The 17,330-nt window shown below is 45.3% G+C and overlaps 2 protein-coding genes across 3 annotated transcripts in view; one reads left to right on the forward strand and one right to left on the reverse strand.

Moving 5' to 3' along the window:
- Poc5 (POC5 centriolar protein) overlaps positions 1-17,330 on the forward strand; it is a 60,493-nt gene that overhangs the window by 25,031 nt on the left and 18,132 nt on the right. For both annotated transcript variants that reach the window (XM_048368287.1, XM_048368286.1), the window contains exons 10-13: positions 1,796-2,019; positions 10,316-10,492; positions 11,310-12,236; positions 17,095-17,100. In XM_048368287.1, coding sequence (XP_048224244.1) covers positions 1,796-2,019; positions 10,316-10,492; positions 11,310-11,450 — 542 coding nt within the window. In that variant the 3' untranslated portion in view covers positions 11,451-12,236; positions 17,095-17,100. The remainder of the gene's footprint in view (positions 1-1,795; positions 2,020-10,315; positions 10,493-11,309; positions 12,237-17,094; positions 17,101-17,330) is intronic.
- Positions 12,964-17,330, reverse strand: part of Ankdd1b (ankyrin repeat and death domain containing 1B) — a 52,135-nt gene continuing 47,768 nt past the window's right edge. The window contains exons 13-15 of the mRNA XM_048368261.1: positions 16,410-16,611; positions 14,611-14,742; positions 12,964-13,616 (exon numbers count right to left, since the gene is read on the reverse strand). Coding sequence (XP_048224218.1) covers positions 13,555-13,616; positions 14,611-14,742; positions 16,410-16,611 — 396 coding nt within the window. The 3' untranslated portion in view covers positions 12,964-13,554. The remainder of the gene's footprint in view (positions 13,617-14,610; positions 14,743-16,409; positions 16,612-17,330) is intronic.

Here is a 17,330-nt window from a genome sequence, read left to right on the forward strand (position 1 = left end):
TATAGCTATTGGGCCTTGTGATGCTCTGCTATGGCTTGCCTAAACCTGTACTAATTATTCCCAATAAGGGAGGCCATAGAGTCCATGTTTCTTTGGGTCTGGCTCACTTCACTTAGTATAACTTTTTCCAAGTCCTTCCATTTCCTTACAAATGGAACAATGTCATTCTTTCTGATAGAGGCATAAAATTCCATTGTGTAAATGTACCACATTTGCTATCGGCTATTTTTTATTTCCTAAATTTGTAAGAAAATTTGCTTCTGTTCTCTTTTCTGACATTAAAATATTAAATTATTTTTATAAACCATGTTTTGCGCGTATTTGTGCCAGGCTTGAACTCAGGGCCTGGGCACTGTCCCTGAGGGTTGTTTTAGCTCAAGGCTGGCACTCTACCACTTGATCTGCCACTCCACTTCCAGCCTTCTTTTTTTGCTGAGCAACCTTGTGGGGTGGTTAATTAGAGATCAGAGTCTCACATACTTTCCTTCCCAGGCTGGCTTTGAACCTTTGGCCTTGGATCTCAGCCTCCCTAAGTAATTAGGATTACAGGTGTAATTACAGGTGAGCCACCAGCACCCAGCTATAATGCACTTCTTTTAAAATATAATGTTACTGTTATTATTAAGGTGTACGGCGGGGTTACCATTTCATAAGCCAGGTAATGAGTACATTTCTTTTTTGAACAATAATCATACCTTCCTTTCCCCCAGTTCCCCTTTATAATGCACTTTTTACTAATGCAGGGTTGCTCTAATATATGTCTTGTAGATTAAAATAAATGTTTGATTTTTCTTTTTTTTTTAATTTGTGCTGGTTCTTTGTAGCCTGTGGTGTGCAGTGTATCTTGCAGTGTGTAGTCACCCTAGTTTTTCTTTTCCTTCTCAAGTGCTAGTGATGAACCCAGGCCTCACGCATTTGAGACCAGGCCTCTCCCACTCACGCACACCCTCCCTCAGTCGCCCAAGTCTATAGAGTGTAAGTTAGGGCTTTATGATAGCAAAAACAGGACCCAAAAATGGCTTTAAAATTAGTATTGCCAGTTGTTCAAACAACATTACACAGAGTAGATAAAAACACTTTACAGCTGAGACAAAATGAACCACAGTTAAAGCAAGAATGATTAAATGTAACAGTTACCTAATTAAAAGAAACTTTATAAATCGGCCCACAATGGCAAGAGCTGGTCATGTGCCTGTCACCCTTGTCCTTGGTACTGATTGACATCTCCTAATGCCACCCACCTAGAGATAGTCCTTGTCACTTTCCATCACAAGCATGTTAAAACTCGGCCTGGATGTATTACACTCACCCATTTCCTCTGGGGAAGTATACGCAGGTAGTTTAAGACCTAGGTCAGAGCCCAGAGTTTTAAGTGGGAAAGAGAAACAATGTGAAAATGAAGATGGAAATGAAGGTGAGACGGGGACACCGTTGTAAAGCTGGAAATCCCAGGCCGATGGACCAGGTTAGTTGCATGAAATGCAGCCGCCGCACATGAATCCCTAAGTCCCGTGTGGTCGCCCGTGTTTCCACAGCAGCAGTGAGGTTAGGGCAGCTCCTTAGCGGAACTTCCGCCGGGCGCATGGTTCATTGTTCTCTTTTATGGTAGAGCAGATCGCTCATTGCCCTTCACCTGGTGAAGGACTGGTCCACAGCCTCTGGCGGTTAGGACTCGGTACTCGTTGAGCAGCAGCTAGAACCAAGTGGCAGATGGGTCCATTCCGTGGGTCTCCGTGCTGGCCATTGTGTCCCGGCCCTAGAAACCCCGGTAACGGAATGAATGTCTGCTCCCCAGGGCTCGACTTCACAAGCAGCAGAAGGGAAGAGGGGGGCCCCGGTGTGCCGGGCAGAGAGCGCCCCGGGCACGCGGAGGGCCCCCCGGCCAGCGCCTCCGTCCTCCCCTCGGCCGCCGCGTCCGTGACCTCGGCCGGAGCCGCGTCCGCCTCCTCGGGGCCCGGGCCGGGGCCCGCCTCGGTGCTCAGCGCGGGCTCCGGGGCCCCGGCTGCCCAGGAAGACATGGTGAGTACCGTCGGTGCGGGCGCTGCCCTCGGAAAAGGATGCGATGTTGTGTCGTGGTGGCCTTTGGTGGGGGAGATTGGGGGGAAGGGGCCCAAAACAGGGTCCCCGAAAAGGCGGCCAGCACCTGCTGCGTCCCAGCCCTGCCAACGGCATGTTTGGAATTGAAAAGTAACCCCAAAGAACAATGATAACTTTAAAAAAGGGGGGGAAAGGGTGAGGTTTTTTTTTCATTTTATATTTTAAAAGAACTAGTCAAGAAAATAGACTTAATGTTAGAAAGAGTTGCTTTTTCTTGATTTTGGACGAAGTAACGTACATTTTTCTAGGGCTTTGAAGACCAATGCGTGTTTATTTTTCTATCCAGTTAACAGCTTTCCCTTTTCCTGTACACAGAGGCATCACTAGTCACTCTAGTGGTTCCATCCCGATTATCTATTTTATTTTCTTACCTGATTTTATTTTGTATTTATTTGGACAGCACTGAGGTCTAAACTCACCGCCTCCTGCTTATTGAGGCTGGTGCTGTACCACTCGAACCATACCTCCAGTCCTCAGACATAGATCCTCCACATCTCAGCCTCCTGAGTAGCCACTGGTACCCAGCTTGGACTAGGTTCTAAGATTTAATTTCTGTTTGAAATAAAGAAAAGAACAGTTTTGTATTTTTTTTTCTGGAGTCACTGAGCTTCCATTAGAGAGAAGTACCTAGAGGACAGTACTGAGTGCGGATGGAGTATGTTCGGGATAATGTGGTAGAGGCGAAATTACCATGATCTGACCCTCTTCCTCCTCCCATTAAACCTATTTTCTTCAAAAAAAAAAAAAAAAAAAAAGTTTCCCAGGAGGAAAGAAATACACACAGGGGGTAACTAAGCTTGTCAGACTCACCTCTGTGTGGAGCTTTTAAAAGATGGACCGTGAGGGCTGGGAATGGGGCCTAGTGGTGGAGGGCTCGCCTAACATGCAGGAGGCCCTGGGTTCCATTCCTCTGCACCACCTCTTTTTAAAGTCACTAAATAAGTCAGGTTTTTTTGGTTTTTGTTTTTTTGGCCAGTCCTGGGGCTTGGACTCAGGGCCTGAGCACTGTCCCTGGCTTCTTTTTGCTCAAGGCTAGCACTCTGCCACTTGAGCCACAGCGCCGCTTCTGGCCGTTTTCTGTATATGTGGTGCTGGGGAATCAAACCCAGGGCCACTAGGCATATCCCCAGCCCTAAGTCAGGTTTTTTTTTTAAGATAGAAAGTTAACAATTTGAAATACAGTGCAAGTATGTATAAATAAGGCATCCGTGGGCCTCCTCCCTCTTTTCATGTGAATCTGGCACAAAGGCATGTAATCATTTATAAATTCTTTTTTTTTTTTGGCCAGTCCTGGGCCTTGGACTCAGGGCCTGAGCACTGTCCCTGGCTTCTTCCCGCTCAAGGCTAGCACTCTGCCACTTGAGCCACAGCGCCGCTTCTGGCCGTTTTCTGCATATGTGGTGCTGGGGAATCGAACCTAGGGCCTCGTGTATCCGAGGCAGGCACTCTTGCCACTAGGCTATATCCCCAGCCCCCATTTATAAATTCTTGAGATAGTTCTGTCTCCTCTTCCCCAGCTTCCAAGTACTGATAGGAAGGAAAGAAGACAGGAGGAGGGGCTCCGGCTCTCCGAGCACCATTGCTCTGGTGAAGGGAGCAGCGGTGAGCCAACCAGATAATCGCTTCTCTTTAGGTAGCAGTACTCTTCTACCTTATTCAATGACTGCCTTTGGAAAAACCAATTTTGAAGAAAAATGCGCTCCGGTCTACTACTAACCATGTTTGCTATTGGCTGATGTGAGATAGATGGATGGCTAGGAATATAAATGATACGATATAGATAAGATAGCTATAAACCCATTACTTACTTGACTGTTAAGATAAATGTGAAAGCCTGGTACTTGTGGCTCACACCATCTCCTAGCTACCTGGAAAGATGAGAACGGGAAGGTCATGGTTCCAGGCCAACCTAAGCAGAAAGTTTAGGGAACTTGTCAACCGATCCTGGGGCCCTGAGCAGCAAAGGAGGCTGAGATTAGGATTAGGATTCCAGGCCAGGAAGAAAAGTTTGTAAAATTGCATCTCAATAGAAAGAGGCAGTGCCTATTGTCCCAGCAAAGGCAGAAAGTGTAAATCAGGTACATTGTTACCCACGCACACTCTTAAGCAAGAAGCAGGATTTATCTCAAAAATACCCCATGCACAAAGGGCAAGGTGGCTCAGTGGTAGACCGCCTGCCTCGCCAGCATAGGGTCCTGAGTTCAAACCAAGGACTGCCCAACAAAGCGGGGAGAGTGTGTGGAGATATATCAACCCTAATATATCTTCAGCTGTGTTTATTTTCCATGATTTTACATTTTAAAATCTGATCCTATATGGATGATCTCATTTACATAAACATGATGAGAGTTTATTTAAATTTCCTATTTTTTCCATTCATGTTACATATGCAGATAACGCAGAGAGAGCTATATTTTTCAGACTCTCGCATAAAAATATGACTCTACCACCATTTCTGCATTTATGGATAAACTTGAACATACACAGGGTGGCGGGGGGGGGCGGAAATGTGTAACTTTGCTTGCCACCCTTTTTATTGCCAACTTTTTGAAACAGTTTGACTAAGATAATTTTAAAGTCTTTGAAACATGAGAAACAGTACTGTTAAGACATCCCTTCCTGAGGCTGGGAATACGGCCTAGTGGGAGAGTGCTTGCCTTGTATACACGAAGCCCTGGGTTCGATTCCTCAGCACCACATATATAGTAAAGGCCAGAAGTGGTGCTGTGGCTCAGTGGCAGAGTGCTAGCCTTGAGCAAAAAGAAGCCAGGGACAGTGCTCAGGCCCTGAGTCCAAGGCCCAGGACTGGCCAAAAAAGACATCCCTTCGTATTTGTCCCCCAACACATAACATCCATGCATCCATTCATGAATATACACATGGGTACGTGCAGGAACACACACATGTGCAACCCGCACTGTAGCTTCTACTCCTTGCAAAGAACCAGGGAGAATCACAAGTAAATCTTTCTCTAAGTCTTATGCTAGCTTTTTCCCCCTCCTTATATGATTAAAACACTCAGGTTCACTTTAAATATGTGTTCTTATTTTTAAAAGAACCATAAAAACAAAGATAGGAAAAAGTTCATTATTTGGTTAACTTAATATAAAACCAATCAATCAAACCCTGGTTGTCTTTTCTTCATTTCAATCACCAAGGTTTCTTCCTATGTGCACATTCAGAACTTTTTCCAGTCTTTCCAAAAGCAGATAGGAAACTAGAGAAAGGAGGGTTAGTATTCTATAAAATAACTTCTTCATTTATAAAACTTTTTTCTCTTCTGCACACTTCCTGTGTCTTAAAGGAAGTGTCAGAATGTCATGGTGAAAAGCAGTTTTCCAAATACAGGTTAGACAGTTTATATTGCAGCTCACTAGCTTGAACAATAGGTGGTACTATTATCTTTCTAAATCCAGCCTGAATAATTGAGGAAAAAGATTTTAGAACTATCTAATAAGATTTCTGTTCTAGTTTTCCTCTTCATTGTAATGAAAGGGATAACATATCACTAGATAGTTGATGCTGCATTTCCCATTTTATAAATGAGAAAATTGAACCTCAGAGACAATAACTCTTTAGAGCTGGAATTCAGACTTTGACCACCCGACTTCAGAGGCCTGTACTCCTACCCACTAACCTGAATGTCTCCCTGTCAAATATTAAGATATAAATGTTAGGTGTTAAAATATTCCCCTTTTTTCTTATTCCTTTCAGTTTTTGTTACGCTGATATGACTTTAGGTGCCAAAATTTTCATTCATAACATTCTTATAAACCAGCTAAGCAGATAAATTCAGTCTTCTCTGCCATGCTTGGGGCCCAACAGTGGTCATTTACTCAAGTGTGTTAAAGCAGGGAATGGTTTTCTTTTTAATGATATGTGCATGCCTTATTATTTCATCTTAAACATAAGTATGAATTTGCAAGGTAATTAGTATACAGTACTGCTTGTAAGTAAGCCATCTTTTTAATCTGATCCACACTATTGTGTATTTTCTAAGTTTTCCAAAGTCGGCTTCTGTAAAATACAGCATGAACTAATGAAACTTTGAATGCTGTTTATAGAGTTCTTCCAGGGTTTTTCCTCCACTTAAATTAACAGCAATATTTTCTAATCTCTTACCCTATAATCCTCTAATAACCTTTAAATATTCTTTCTAAAACGTCCTGTGTGTGTTTTTAAAACAGTTCTTTTTCACCACTTTCCACAAGGTCAGTCACATTATGTAAATATTACTGAACAAGTGATGAATTGGTTGAAAATGAGCAACTCTTGGTAGACATGGAGGCCTTCTGTGCCAACTGTCTAACTCCGCGAGTCAGTAGAGCCCTCCTCCCTGCTGCGTGTGTCTCCATCTTGACGAAGGCCTCCCAGCAGCTCTCAGTGGTGCTGGGGGCAGTTTGCCTTTGTGGTGTTTGTCTCACAACTCTTCTCAGTCTACACTGCTCTAGATGTTCACATATTCCTTCCCCCCAGCCTCACGGTGAGAAAAGCTGCGAGCAGATGGGGTGTTTGAACCCTCAAGCGTGAGGAAGCAGGCTCCATTATACTGTTTTAGATTTTTAGCAGTTTATTTTTCTTTCCCAGTGCTAGGATCAAACCCAGGGTCTCATAAATACTGTACAATACAGTGCCTTGCCAAGGACCCTCACCTCATCCCCCCAAAGAATGTTCTTATCAAAGTGCATGCTATGCCACATGCTCTCTTTCTTTGCCTTACTTCTTTCCTAGTAAACTTTCCTATCCACTTTCAAAAGAAATTTTTATTAAGAATCAAGAATATAGCTCAGTGGTAGAATGCATGCTTACTTAGCACATGAGATGCTATGGATTTAATCTTTAGTATCAAAAAAAACTCCATTGGCTTATTTAAAAAAATTTGCACCTTCCTTTTATAATTTAAAACACTAGAAGCCTGGTGTCAGTGGCTCATGCCATAATCCTTGCTACTCCGAAGGCTGAGATTTGAGGATCACTATTCAAAGCCAGCCCAGGCAGGAAAATCAGTGAGACACGTATCTCCAGTTCACTACCAAAAAAGCCAGAAGTGGAGCTGTGGCTCAAGTGTAGAGCACTAGCCTTGAGTAAGAAAAGCTCAGGGACAGTGCCCAGGCCCCGAGTTCAAGCCCTAGGATCAGCGCGCGCACACAAACACACACACACACACACACACACACACACACACACACGCACGCACTAGAATAAAAATGTTTCTCTAAAGTTAGAAGCATGCAAAACATCTCAAATTCATAAGATCCATAAAAGTTCATAGCATTAAAAGCCAAATAACTACCATAAGAATTATAGTCAGAAACACTTCTCTGAATTTTTCTTTGTAAGCTCTCTTGGCTATTTCTTGTACTTAATCATTTTCTTCTAAATAGTGTGCTCATGCATTATCCCTGCATTTGCGAATTTCTAACATTATCTGCTGACTAGATAAAAGGATTTGCCTTATTCCTTTTCTTCCCACCCCGTCCTCCTGGTATTTAAATATTTAGATGTAGATATTCCAACTTTAGATTAAATATGCATTTGTGATGACTGTGTAAACAAAGCTAAGCCATGAATGTATACCATGACCACATTTCCTTTTTAGTATAATTTTTTTGTTCCTAGCATCAATCACTTTAGCCTTTGCTTAGTTTTCTGTGAAATGTGATGGATTCTTTCCAACTCCAGGGAATTGCAACCCACACTGAATGCTGTTTCCTCAGGGTTAATGCATTATTATGCTGATCGAACTTCAGATGCTATCCTTTTCTCTTGAGTAGCCCATACACCATATTGCAAACCATCAGTGTTCTGCCCTTTCCATTCCCAGAGCTGTGTCTTCTGGAGCGCACTCCCGTTAGGATTTCAGTAGACAGTTTCTACCATCTAGAGCTGAGTACAGAAGTGGTAGAGAACCACACAGGCTAAATCAATGTTTAGTAAAGGATTTTGGAAAGACGGTTGAGAGAAGAAATACATTCGGGTCACTATTACACAGTGCAGTTTCAGGTGTTTGCATAAATTAAACCAAAAATAAGTACATCAGAAGACTCTAATGACCTCAGCTGTCCAATGCAAGCTATTTTGGCTCAATTATGGAAATAAGAAAACATTGATGACAAGATTAATAACTACAGTAATTTTTTTAAATATGTGCATTGAAAAAGCTGAAATGAAGTAAAATAGGGAAAATGTTTACATTATTGAATAAGTATTTGCAATTATTATTCATCAGAAAGTATTAAAAAGTTTTTTGTTTTTCAGAGCAGGGAATCAAAGCCACATCCTAGTTCATAGTAGACAAGCACTCACCCCTGTTTGTTTTGGGTTGGTTTGCCTGTTTTTGGAGTGGTAGGGTTTTGGTGTGTGTATTTATCTATGTGTTCATCGTGGGGCTTGACCTCAGGGCTTGGGCACTGTCCCTGAGCTTTTTGACCAAGGCCAGTACCCTACCACTTGAGCCACCACTCCACTTCTGGCTTTGTTTTTATTCTGTTGGTTAATTCAAGGTAAGAGCCTCACGAACTTTCCTGCCATGCTGGCTTCAAACCGTGACTCTCAGTTCAGCCTCCCGAGTAGCTAGGATGACAGGTAGAAGCATCCGCTTTCTGCTGAGGTTTTCTGTTTGGGTTCAGGCTTTTCCTGTGTAGCCCAGGCTGAGCTTGTGCTCACAGTTCTCCTCTGTTGGCTTCTTAAATTTCAATGCTGAAATTACAAAAGCTACAAACAAGCACCACCGTGCCTGGCTTTGGAGCTATTAAAAATTCAAAGCAGGAGCTGGGGATATGGCCTAGTGGCAAAGAGCACTTGCCTCCTATATATACATGAAGCCCTGGGTTCAATTCCCCAGCACCACATATACAGAAAATGCCAAAAGGGGCGCTGTGGCTCAAGTGGCAGAGTGCTAGCCTTGAGCAAAGAGAAGCCAGGAAAGAGTCCAAGCCCCAGGACTGGCACAAAAAAAAAAAAAAAAAAAATCAAATATCCTAATCCTGGATAGCAGACAAATTGAAAGGAAGACATGGAGCATCACTAAGAACCACAAATTCGACAGTGGAAAACCAATACGCATACCCATTACTCCTCGTGTAAATAGAGTTATTCTTGAACATCACCCCACAGTGCACACTGAAAGCAGTAAATGCTGTATCTCAAAATGAAAACAAATCTTACTTTGCAAAATATATTCTGTGTAATAGGAAATGTAGTAAGAAATACAAGTCATTATAGAAGCATCTCCTGAAAAATTCTGTTTCTGTAGTACTGCATGAAAATAGTTTTCTTGCTTTTTTGCCAGTCCTGGGGCTTGAACTCAGGGCCTGAGCACTGTCCCTGGCTTCTTTTTGCTCAAGGCTAGCACTCTACCACTTGAGCCACAGCGCCACTTCCGGTCTTTTCTATATATGTGGTGCTGGGGAATCAAACCCAGGGCTTCATGTATACGAGGCGAGTACTCTACCACTAGGCCATATTCCCAGCCCATGAAAATAATTTTCTAATAAACTGAGGGAAAAGGCAAGACACAAAAGCATATATGACATTGGTAATATTAATTTTGCTTTTGGATCAAAGAGCTCATAAAACTGGTAGTTGTTGTGAAGAAAGGAGAGATGAGGAGACTAGAAATGGTGATGTGTTGAACCTCTTTGTGGTGATGAAACAGTCTGTGTCTTGATTTGCATGGTTAGTTACAAAAATCTACATGTGGTAAAATGACCTAAGTCTATCCACAGGCATTACATGAGTGCCAGCTTGCTGGTTTCAGGAAAAGGAGTACACAGGAGGGCATAGTCTTTGCAACGTCCTGTGAATCAGCATCAACAGAAACGTTTCTAGAAACTCCTAAAATAGTTGGCATATGGTTAGAGGGGAAGTTTGGAGTATTTGGGGTTTGGATTTTCATTTTGTCTCATCAAACTTCATTTTTAAGTGGGGTGTGTGTGTGTGTCCTAGAACTTAAGTCCAGGGCCTAGCCACTGCCCCCTGAGTTTTTTGCTCAAAGCTAGTGATCTCCCACTTGAGCCACAGCTCCACTTGCAGTTTTCTGGTGGTTCATTGGAGATAAGAGTCTCACGGACTTACCCGCCCAGACTGCGTCTAATCCTCACCCTCAGATCTCAGCCTCCTGAGCCGCCGGTGCCCTGTGCTGTGTGTTTTCTTTGAAAGCAACCGAGATTTGCCATGGGTTTCCTACCAACTAGATATTTGTTTATTTGTTCTGTAGTATGTGCCAAGAGTGGTCACTTCAGCACAGCAGAAAGCTTCGAAAACAATTACAGCCCGGATCACGGGGAGAAGCGATTTTGCTCCAAAGAATAGAGTTAGCAGCAGTTTGGCGATCATGGGAGTTTCTCCTCCCATGAGCTCCGTCGTGGTGGAGAAACATCACCCCGTCACAGTGGTGAGTCCACGCGAAGCATCGTCCGGTCTTTTTCCTAAGAGTTTGTACACTAAGGAAAGCCTTCAAAGACGTGGGGGAAAGATAAAAATCCGTAATGTCTGCCACTTCTTTTGCCTCCTCTTCCTGTCTTCATATTCTACATTTACCAGGCCATGTCTTTTTTTCTCTCTCGGTTAAGCAATTGCTTTCAGAAATGTTTCTTCCTCTATTAAAAAAAAAAAAAAAAGAACTCCGTATACTGGTGGCCAACATGGTAGAATATATAATGTTTAGAACCAAAACTAGCCGTGAACCAGCTGCTTGGGTAGCAGAGAGGTGATTAGAAGAAAACTTGTTCTACTTTTTACTTTTGCTCCTGGGTTTTGTTGTTGTTGTTGTTGTTTTGGGTTTTTTACCTTCTTCCCCTTTTATCAGTACAATTGTCCGTATATTTCTGGCATTAAAAGAAATTCCGTTACAATAACTGTGTATAATGAAGCAGAACTAGGCAAAACTATGAGGCCTCTGCGACTCGGGTTTGAAATCAAGACTGGATCCTCGGGGCTTCCCAGTGTCTCCCGGAACTTCATGCCACATTGTGAGGGCGCACGGGAGGGGTGGGCGAGTCCCCGCGGTGGGGGGGGGGGCACCTCCCTCGCTCTCTTTGTGGCTCGGTAGTCCTTGTGGGTGTGGAACACAGCTTGCAGGGTATGTGTTCACTCTGGACAAAGGCCTCACCCCATCCACTACTTGTACCCACTGGATGCTTAATGCGGATGATAAGATACTCGATAAATAGAATCGTCGGGGATTATTAAAGCAACTCTTCTCTTTTCAGCAAACTATTTCTCAAGCAGCTGCCGCAAAATACCCACGGACCATCCATCCCGAAGGCGCCGCAGCGTCCCGGTCTCTCGGAAGCAGATCAGCCCACACCCAGTCTCTGGCAAATGTTCCGTCCATAAAAGTGGTTGACTAAAGTGAACCTGTTCACACGCACACCTCCATTCCTCTAACTCTTCCATCTTGGTAGACGACCGTGAATACATCATGTTCATCTTTTCAAACTTACCTCTTGCGAGCTGTACCATCCTCTGTAACTATATGTAGAAAATATTTTAATGTTATTTTTATTTAAACAATTAATGCTTTTTTAAATTAAAAAATAAACTTCATTTGTAAATATGTTCAGCTTGTCACTGATTATATCATTAGAGTTTAAATCCTGTTTTCTATGTAGTGTTTTCTGAAAGAATCGTTTCCAGTGTTTCACAACTTACTACACATAATTTACACAACTTTTTAACAGGGACTGTCACTAAAAAAATTATAGAACTAAGAGAAAGCAAGCCAGGCATGGTGCCTGCCTGTAACCCCAGCTCTTGGATGGCTGAAGGAGGAGCATCATGAGTTCGAGGCCCGGTTGGGCTATATTGTGAGCCCCTAGGGAAGAGGGGAGCAATAGGAACCGAAGCACGGGGAGAGGAGTAGGAATGGGAGACTAAAGTATGTTTACTTTTAAACGGAAAAGATAAAGACATGAATGGGAAAGGTTTCACGACTGGCACCAAAATAAAGTGATAGAAGCATCAACAGGGAATCTCCTGCTCTGGCCTTGCTTCACCCTGTTTGAAACCACAGCCCTGAGCCACACTGTCCTCTCTGAACAGACACCGGCTGGGCAGTGTAGACCTACTGGGCCTGGACAGAAACTTCCCAGTGGCTGCTCAACACGAAGAAGTCATTTGGGCAGAACTAGCTCAGGGTCTGTGGCTGGCTGATTGCTCTTGGGCCAATTTCAGTGTCATCTTCCTAGTAAGCGCATCCATCAGCCTGCCTGTTTGCATTTGTGCTTAAAGACACAGCAAAATGAGTCCGTGCTGAGCAATCTGCGAGGACCTTCAGTCGAGAGAAACAGAAGCCACTGCTTAAAAGGCCAAATTACGAGTCTTTATTGGAGAGCCGGAGGACTTCTGGTGGACTCCCCTCTCCCAAAGACCAGCAGCCCCGAATGCAGCTAGCACAAAGCTTATAGAGAGGCCCAAACCACAGAAGGTGTGTAGAATTAAACCTAACCAAAGTATTACACGTAAGCAAAGCAAACCAGGTGAGGACACTTCAGTGCACCTCAAATTATAACAGACATAAACTGATGAGAATATTGATTTCACATTCGTTTTGTAACTTTCTCAGATTGCAATAATGCCTACTCATGAAAATACTACATACCAAAAAGTATCAAGATTACAGTCACCTGTAATAAATCAACCAAGAGATTAAAAAGATATTGGTGGGGCTGGGGATGTGGCTTAGCGGTAGAGTGCTTGCTTAGCTTGCATGAAGCCCTGGGTTCGATTCCTCAGCAGCACATATAGCTGGAAGTGGTGCTGTGGCTCAAGTGGTAGAGTGCTAGCTTTGAGCCACAGAAACTCAGGGATGGTGCCCAGGCCCTGAGTTCAAGCCCCAGGATTTGCCAAAAATAATAATAAATATATTGGTATATTTCTGGACTTTGCCGGGTAATACATCATACTTCCCTACGATTCAAAGTTACCAGTGTCTGTTTTCAAACAATTTCTGTTAAATAATTAAAAGTGACTCTAGCTCAGGTGCTCACAGGTGTTCTTTCTTCATCTTCCCTCTCACCTCTGGAAGAGACAGTTCTCTCATTTTATACAGATGGAAATTCAAGATCTGAGAACTTACATCAACTCCCAGGCCTCATAGGTCCTCAGTAGAAACCCCAGTCTCAAAACCACATCTATCTCTTCCAACCCTTAGTTTTCCCCATGCCACCAGGCTGCTTTATTTTTAAATATGAACAAAGCCCTCCTAGATTAGCGTGTTTATAGGCTGTGCCATTGACAGAAATGAGAGTCACACACAACACGCCTTGAACAAAAACCAAAAAGAAAATAGGCCTTTCCAGTGGTTGGGAAGTATAAAAGTCCAGCTTCTTTGTCACCACGATCTTCATCGCTGAAGGGAAAAATCAACACTGCTGAATGAAAGTCATGGCACAAACGGGACTGAATTTGGAAGAACCAGATGCTGGGTGTATTCAAAGAAGTTTCTTTGGGCATTTAGGAAACCACACATCTCTTGGAGCTGGAGTCAGATGTGCTTTTGGATTGGCGAATCTTTTCTGGAAAAAAAAATAAGATACTAAGTATGATGAGTCGCTAATACTTTTAAGGAAGTACTATGAGTTAATGATATCGCTCATTTAATCCCACGACAGCCTTTTCTAGTTAACAGATAAGAACTCTGACACGGTGAGGGACCTACACCTGCGGAAGTTCCTACAGAAATGATTCAGTCCTGTCCTGCTCCAGATCACAACCTCCACCATTCCAGCGACTGTTCCACAGAAAAGAATAAATTTAATAATGAGGGAAGCCCGGTGCTCAGGAGGATAATGTCCTGGGGAGGAAGGTGTATGTCATCAGGAACTACGTGTACCTGAAACAAAACTGGACCTGTGGCTGGATTTACTCCTTTCTGCCTCACATCCAGGTGAAACTGCTTCTATGAAATGATGTCTGCTGTTCACCTACTTCAATGGTGGTCATTGTATGAGAGCTGTAATACTAATTTATTGATAACTTCTTGTTTTGAGGGACTGGGGATTGAACTCAGGACCTCACCCTTGACCCATTCCAGCCCTTATTAATAAGTTGTCAAAGGATCTTCCTTCGATGTGTGTGTGTGTGTGTGTGTGTGTGTGTGTGTTACCCAAGACCCATCTACCACCTGATCCATGTTCTCAGTCCCAGAGTGATTTTTATGATAACCTCAGCTGGCAAAGTAAATCCATGTATCATTTCACACTCACTTGCAGATGTCCCCAGCAGGGACAAGTGTAGGTGTAGGGACAAAGCTGTCACCGACAGCCAGCCACAGAAGGCAGCTTAGCATCCGTGTCCCTCCCTGCTCCCCACACCCACGAAGATACACTCGCATTCACAGACAGACACACCATGTCCAGTACAGGGTGGAGCTGGGAGCCTGGGGCTAGCACAGGGCCATGGACCAGAGGAGCGACCGCTGGCCACGCGGGCGCCCTCCGCAGCTGTGTTGTCGCCTGTGCCCCATCTTGGCAGGCAGGGGGAGACCCTGTGTGGGGAACCGTGACTCACCGGCGAGTTGCGGGAAGCCCGCGCGCGCCAGCTCCTCGTGCAGATGTCTGGCAGGGTGGGGCTGCGTGGCCAGCGCCCCGTGCAGCCAGATGAGCAGAGCCCGGTGGCCGTGCGCGCGGAAGCTCTGCCGTCCTGGGCCGAGGACAAGAGGGCTCGTCAGACGCCGCCACTGACGCTGCTCCCCATTTCCCCCTTTCCTCTACCTCACTGGCTGCGCGCGCACACAATCCTCCCCTCCACCCCGCTGCTGCTGCTCCCTGATGCCCACTGTCTGGATGCCCGGGGGCCCGGCGCTCCTGTGCCAGCGTGGCCCGCGTGCCTGCCACGTCCGTGGGGGGGGGGGGGGGTTGACAGTCAATGTGTTGGGTTTGGGCGAGGTGAGGACAGCGGCCGTGATCAGGAGCAGGTGCATCACCGGGCAGGTCTGGCATACAAGGTCTTCACCCAAAAATCCCACAATTCCCCCGGGCCCCTAGCCTTGCCCTGCTAACACAATAACTGCATTTTCAACAGCGAGGTCACCATGTCAAAGACATGGCCAACTCCAGCAAATGAGCCCATGGCTTAGGGACCGTGGTGGAAATAAACACACTGCAGACCATCCACAAATACTTTTTATTTAACGATGTACTTGCTTTTTGCTGTGCTGGAGACTGATCCCAGGAACGCACACACGCTTGGCAGGCTCTCGAACCCTGGGCCCTACCTCTTCTAGTCTTACTCCTAAAGATTTGACCAAGCCACTTTTAAGTCTCCCTCAGCCTGTGGGGAAGTATTTAATTCAAGAGAGATTTCTAAAAGGCAACTCAAGTTTTGTGAAGGTATCACAGAACACTCCACACCCAATTCAATACCAAGGAGAAATCTTACCAAAATTACAAGAAATCTTCTGTTTTCTTTTTAAAGATAAACAGAGACAGTTTATGGAAAGCCATCAAAGGAAGAGATGAGCCCCAAAGAGGAGTCCTCAGAAGTCTTTTCTCAAACGAGTTAATCTCTAATGTTTTCAGTACATAATCCTCATTAGCTCCCATGAAAATGTACCCTTGGAATTAGCCCTGCAAAGTGCCACAGTCGGCTTGTGGATGGTGTCATTGTGTGTTCACGGGGCTGGGAGCCTCTAACTCCACCAGCTGCGCTGTCTTACCCACAGACCCAAAGCAAAAGACCAACTGACTGTGGACGGATGCCTCCAAAACTCTGGGCCAGAAGAAACCTGCCCACCTTGTAAATGGATTTCCCCAGGCATTGTGCTATAGTCACAGAGGTAACTAACCCCTGCAGAAATCCAGAAGCTAATAGGAAACGACACACCGTCCATGAATAAGATGAGTATAAAGACATAAGTTAGCACGGTGAGAGATTTGTGGTCCTCCCCTTTCTGTCTTTCCTGAATGGAGTATGCCGACTAGACAGGAGAGGATGGAGGTTTAATCTGGGCCCCAGCAATAAATGTGAAATCCTAAATAAAATAATAATAATAATCACCAAGGCTGAGCAAAGGGATCGGGAGCCCTTTCACTGGGCTGGGAGCACAGGGAGGCGGGCAGAGTCAGGAGGACTGACCCAGAGGGTGAGCGGCCACGCATCCGGTCAGCATGGCGCGTCTGCATGTGCGGAACCGAGGATGAGGCCTGCTGAAGGTGCTCGAGGAAGGGCAGGGGGGTGGGAGAGAGGGGTGGAGGGGGGAAACTGCAGGATGCCTTTTTCACACGGGTAGAAATGTCTCCCTGAAATCCTTTTGTACAATTAATATATGCCAGGTTTGCCTAAACAAATTCCAAGGGACGTCCACTCACCCGACCACTGTGCCTCGATGGCTCTGATGGGGTCATCGGTGAAGCCCCACGCGCGGGCCAACCTCTGCCACTGGTGAACCCGCAGCCGCCGGTACGCCAGGCTCCAGAGGCGCGCGCGGATGGCTCTGGTCTCTGGGCTGTGGTCTTGCTTGAAGGTCGGCGCGAAGCCTGCCGCGGGCTCCCCAGCTCTCCCCTCACGCCCCTAAATTGAAAAACGATTGCTGTTCCACACAGCACGGTTCAGGTGGTAGCCAAGCCTTGTTTCAGGGTTATCTGCCCTGGGTCATTTTTTTTTTTTAATCATCCAAAATAGAGACACATGTCTTGCAATTGTATAAAGAAGTTTGCACAGAGGCTGGAGCTGGGGGGTCACCCCTGTAACCCCGGCTCTCCTGCAGGCTGGAAGAGCTGGAGGCTGGGGCCGCCCAGATGGTGGAGGAGGAGGAGGAGGAGGAGGAGGAGGGGGAGGGAGAGGAGGAGGGGGAGGGGGAGGGGGAGGGGGAGGGGAGGGGGAGAGAAGAGATGTGACTCCAATAGTAGCACACTCATCTAGCCGGGGAGAGGCCCTGGGTTGAATCCCCATAACACACACACACACACACACACACACACACCTCAAGTAGTGTGCATCCAGCAGAAAATGGGAGAGATTTTGCCATGTTTTGCCCCATGCTCATTCCAAAAGAACAGAGTTGTAATGGCAAAGGAAATGTCACAATGATAACCATGGTAATGGCGCTACTTTCAACGCTTATCCCCCCTTGAGTATTTAATTTTCACATATCAAGGCTTCAGTCTGAGGCCACGCATAGTGGCTTAGTGACCCAAGGGGTGGAGATCCGAAGGACCACGGCTGGAGGCCGGGGGCAGAAAGCTAGCCAGAGCCCTTCCCAACCACGAAACGGGGCAGCGCAGCCCACA

This window comes from Perognathus longimembris, chromosome 19 (assembly GCF_023159225.1).
Source record: "Perognathus longimembris pacificus isolate PPM17 chromosome 19, ASM2315922v1, whole genome shotgun sequence".
In the NCBI taxonomy this organism is placed as follows: Eukaryota; Metazoa; Chordata; class Mammalia; order Rodentia; family Heteromyidae; genus Perognathus; species Perognathus longimembris.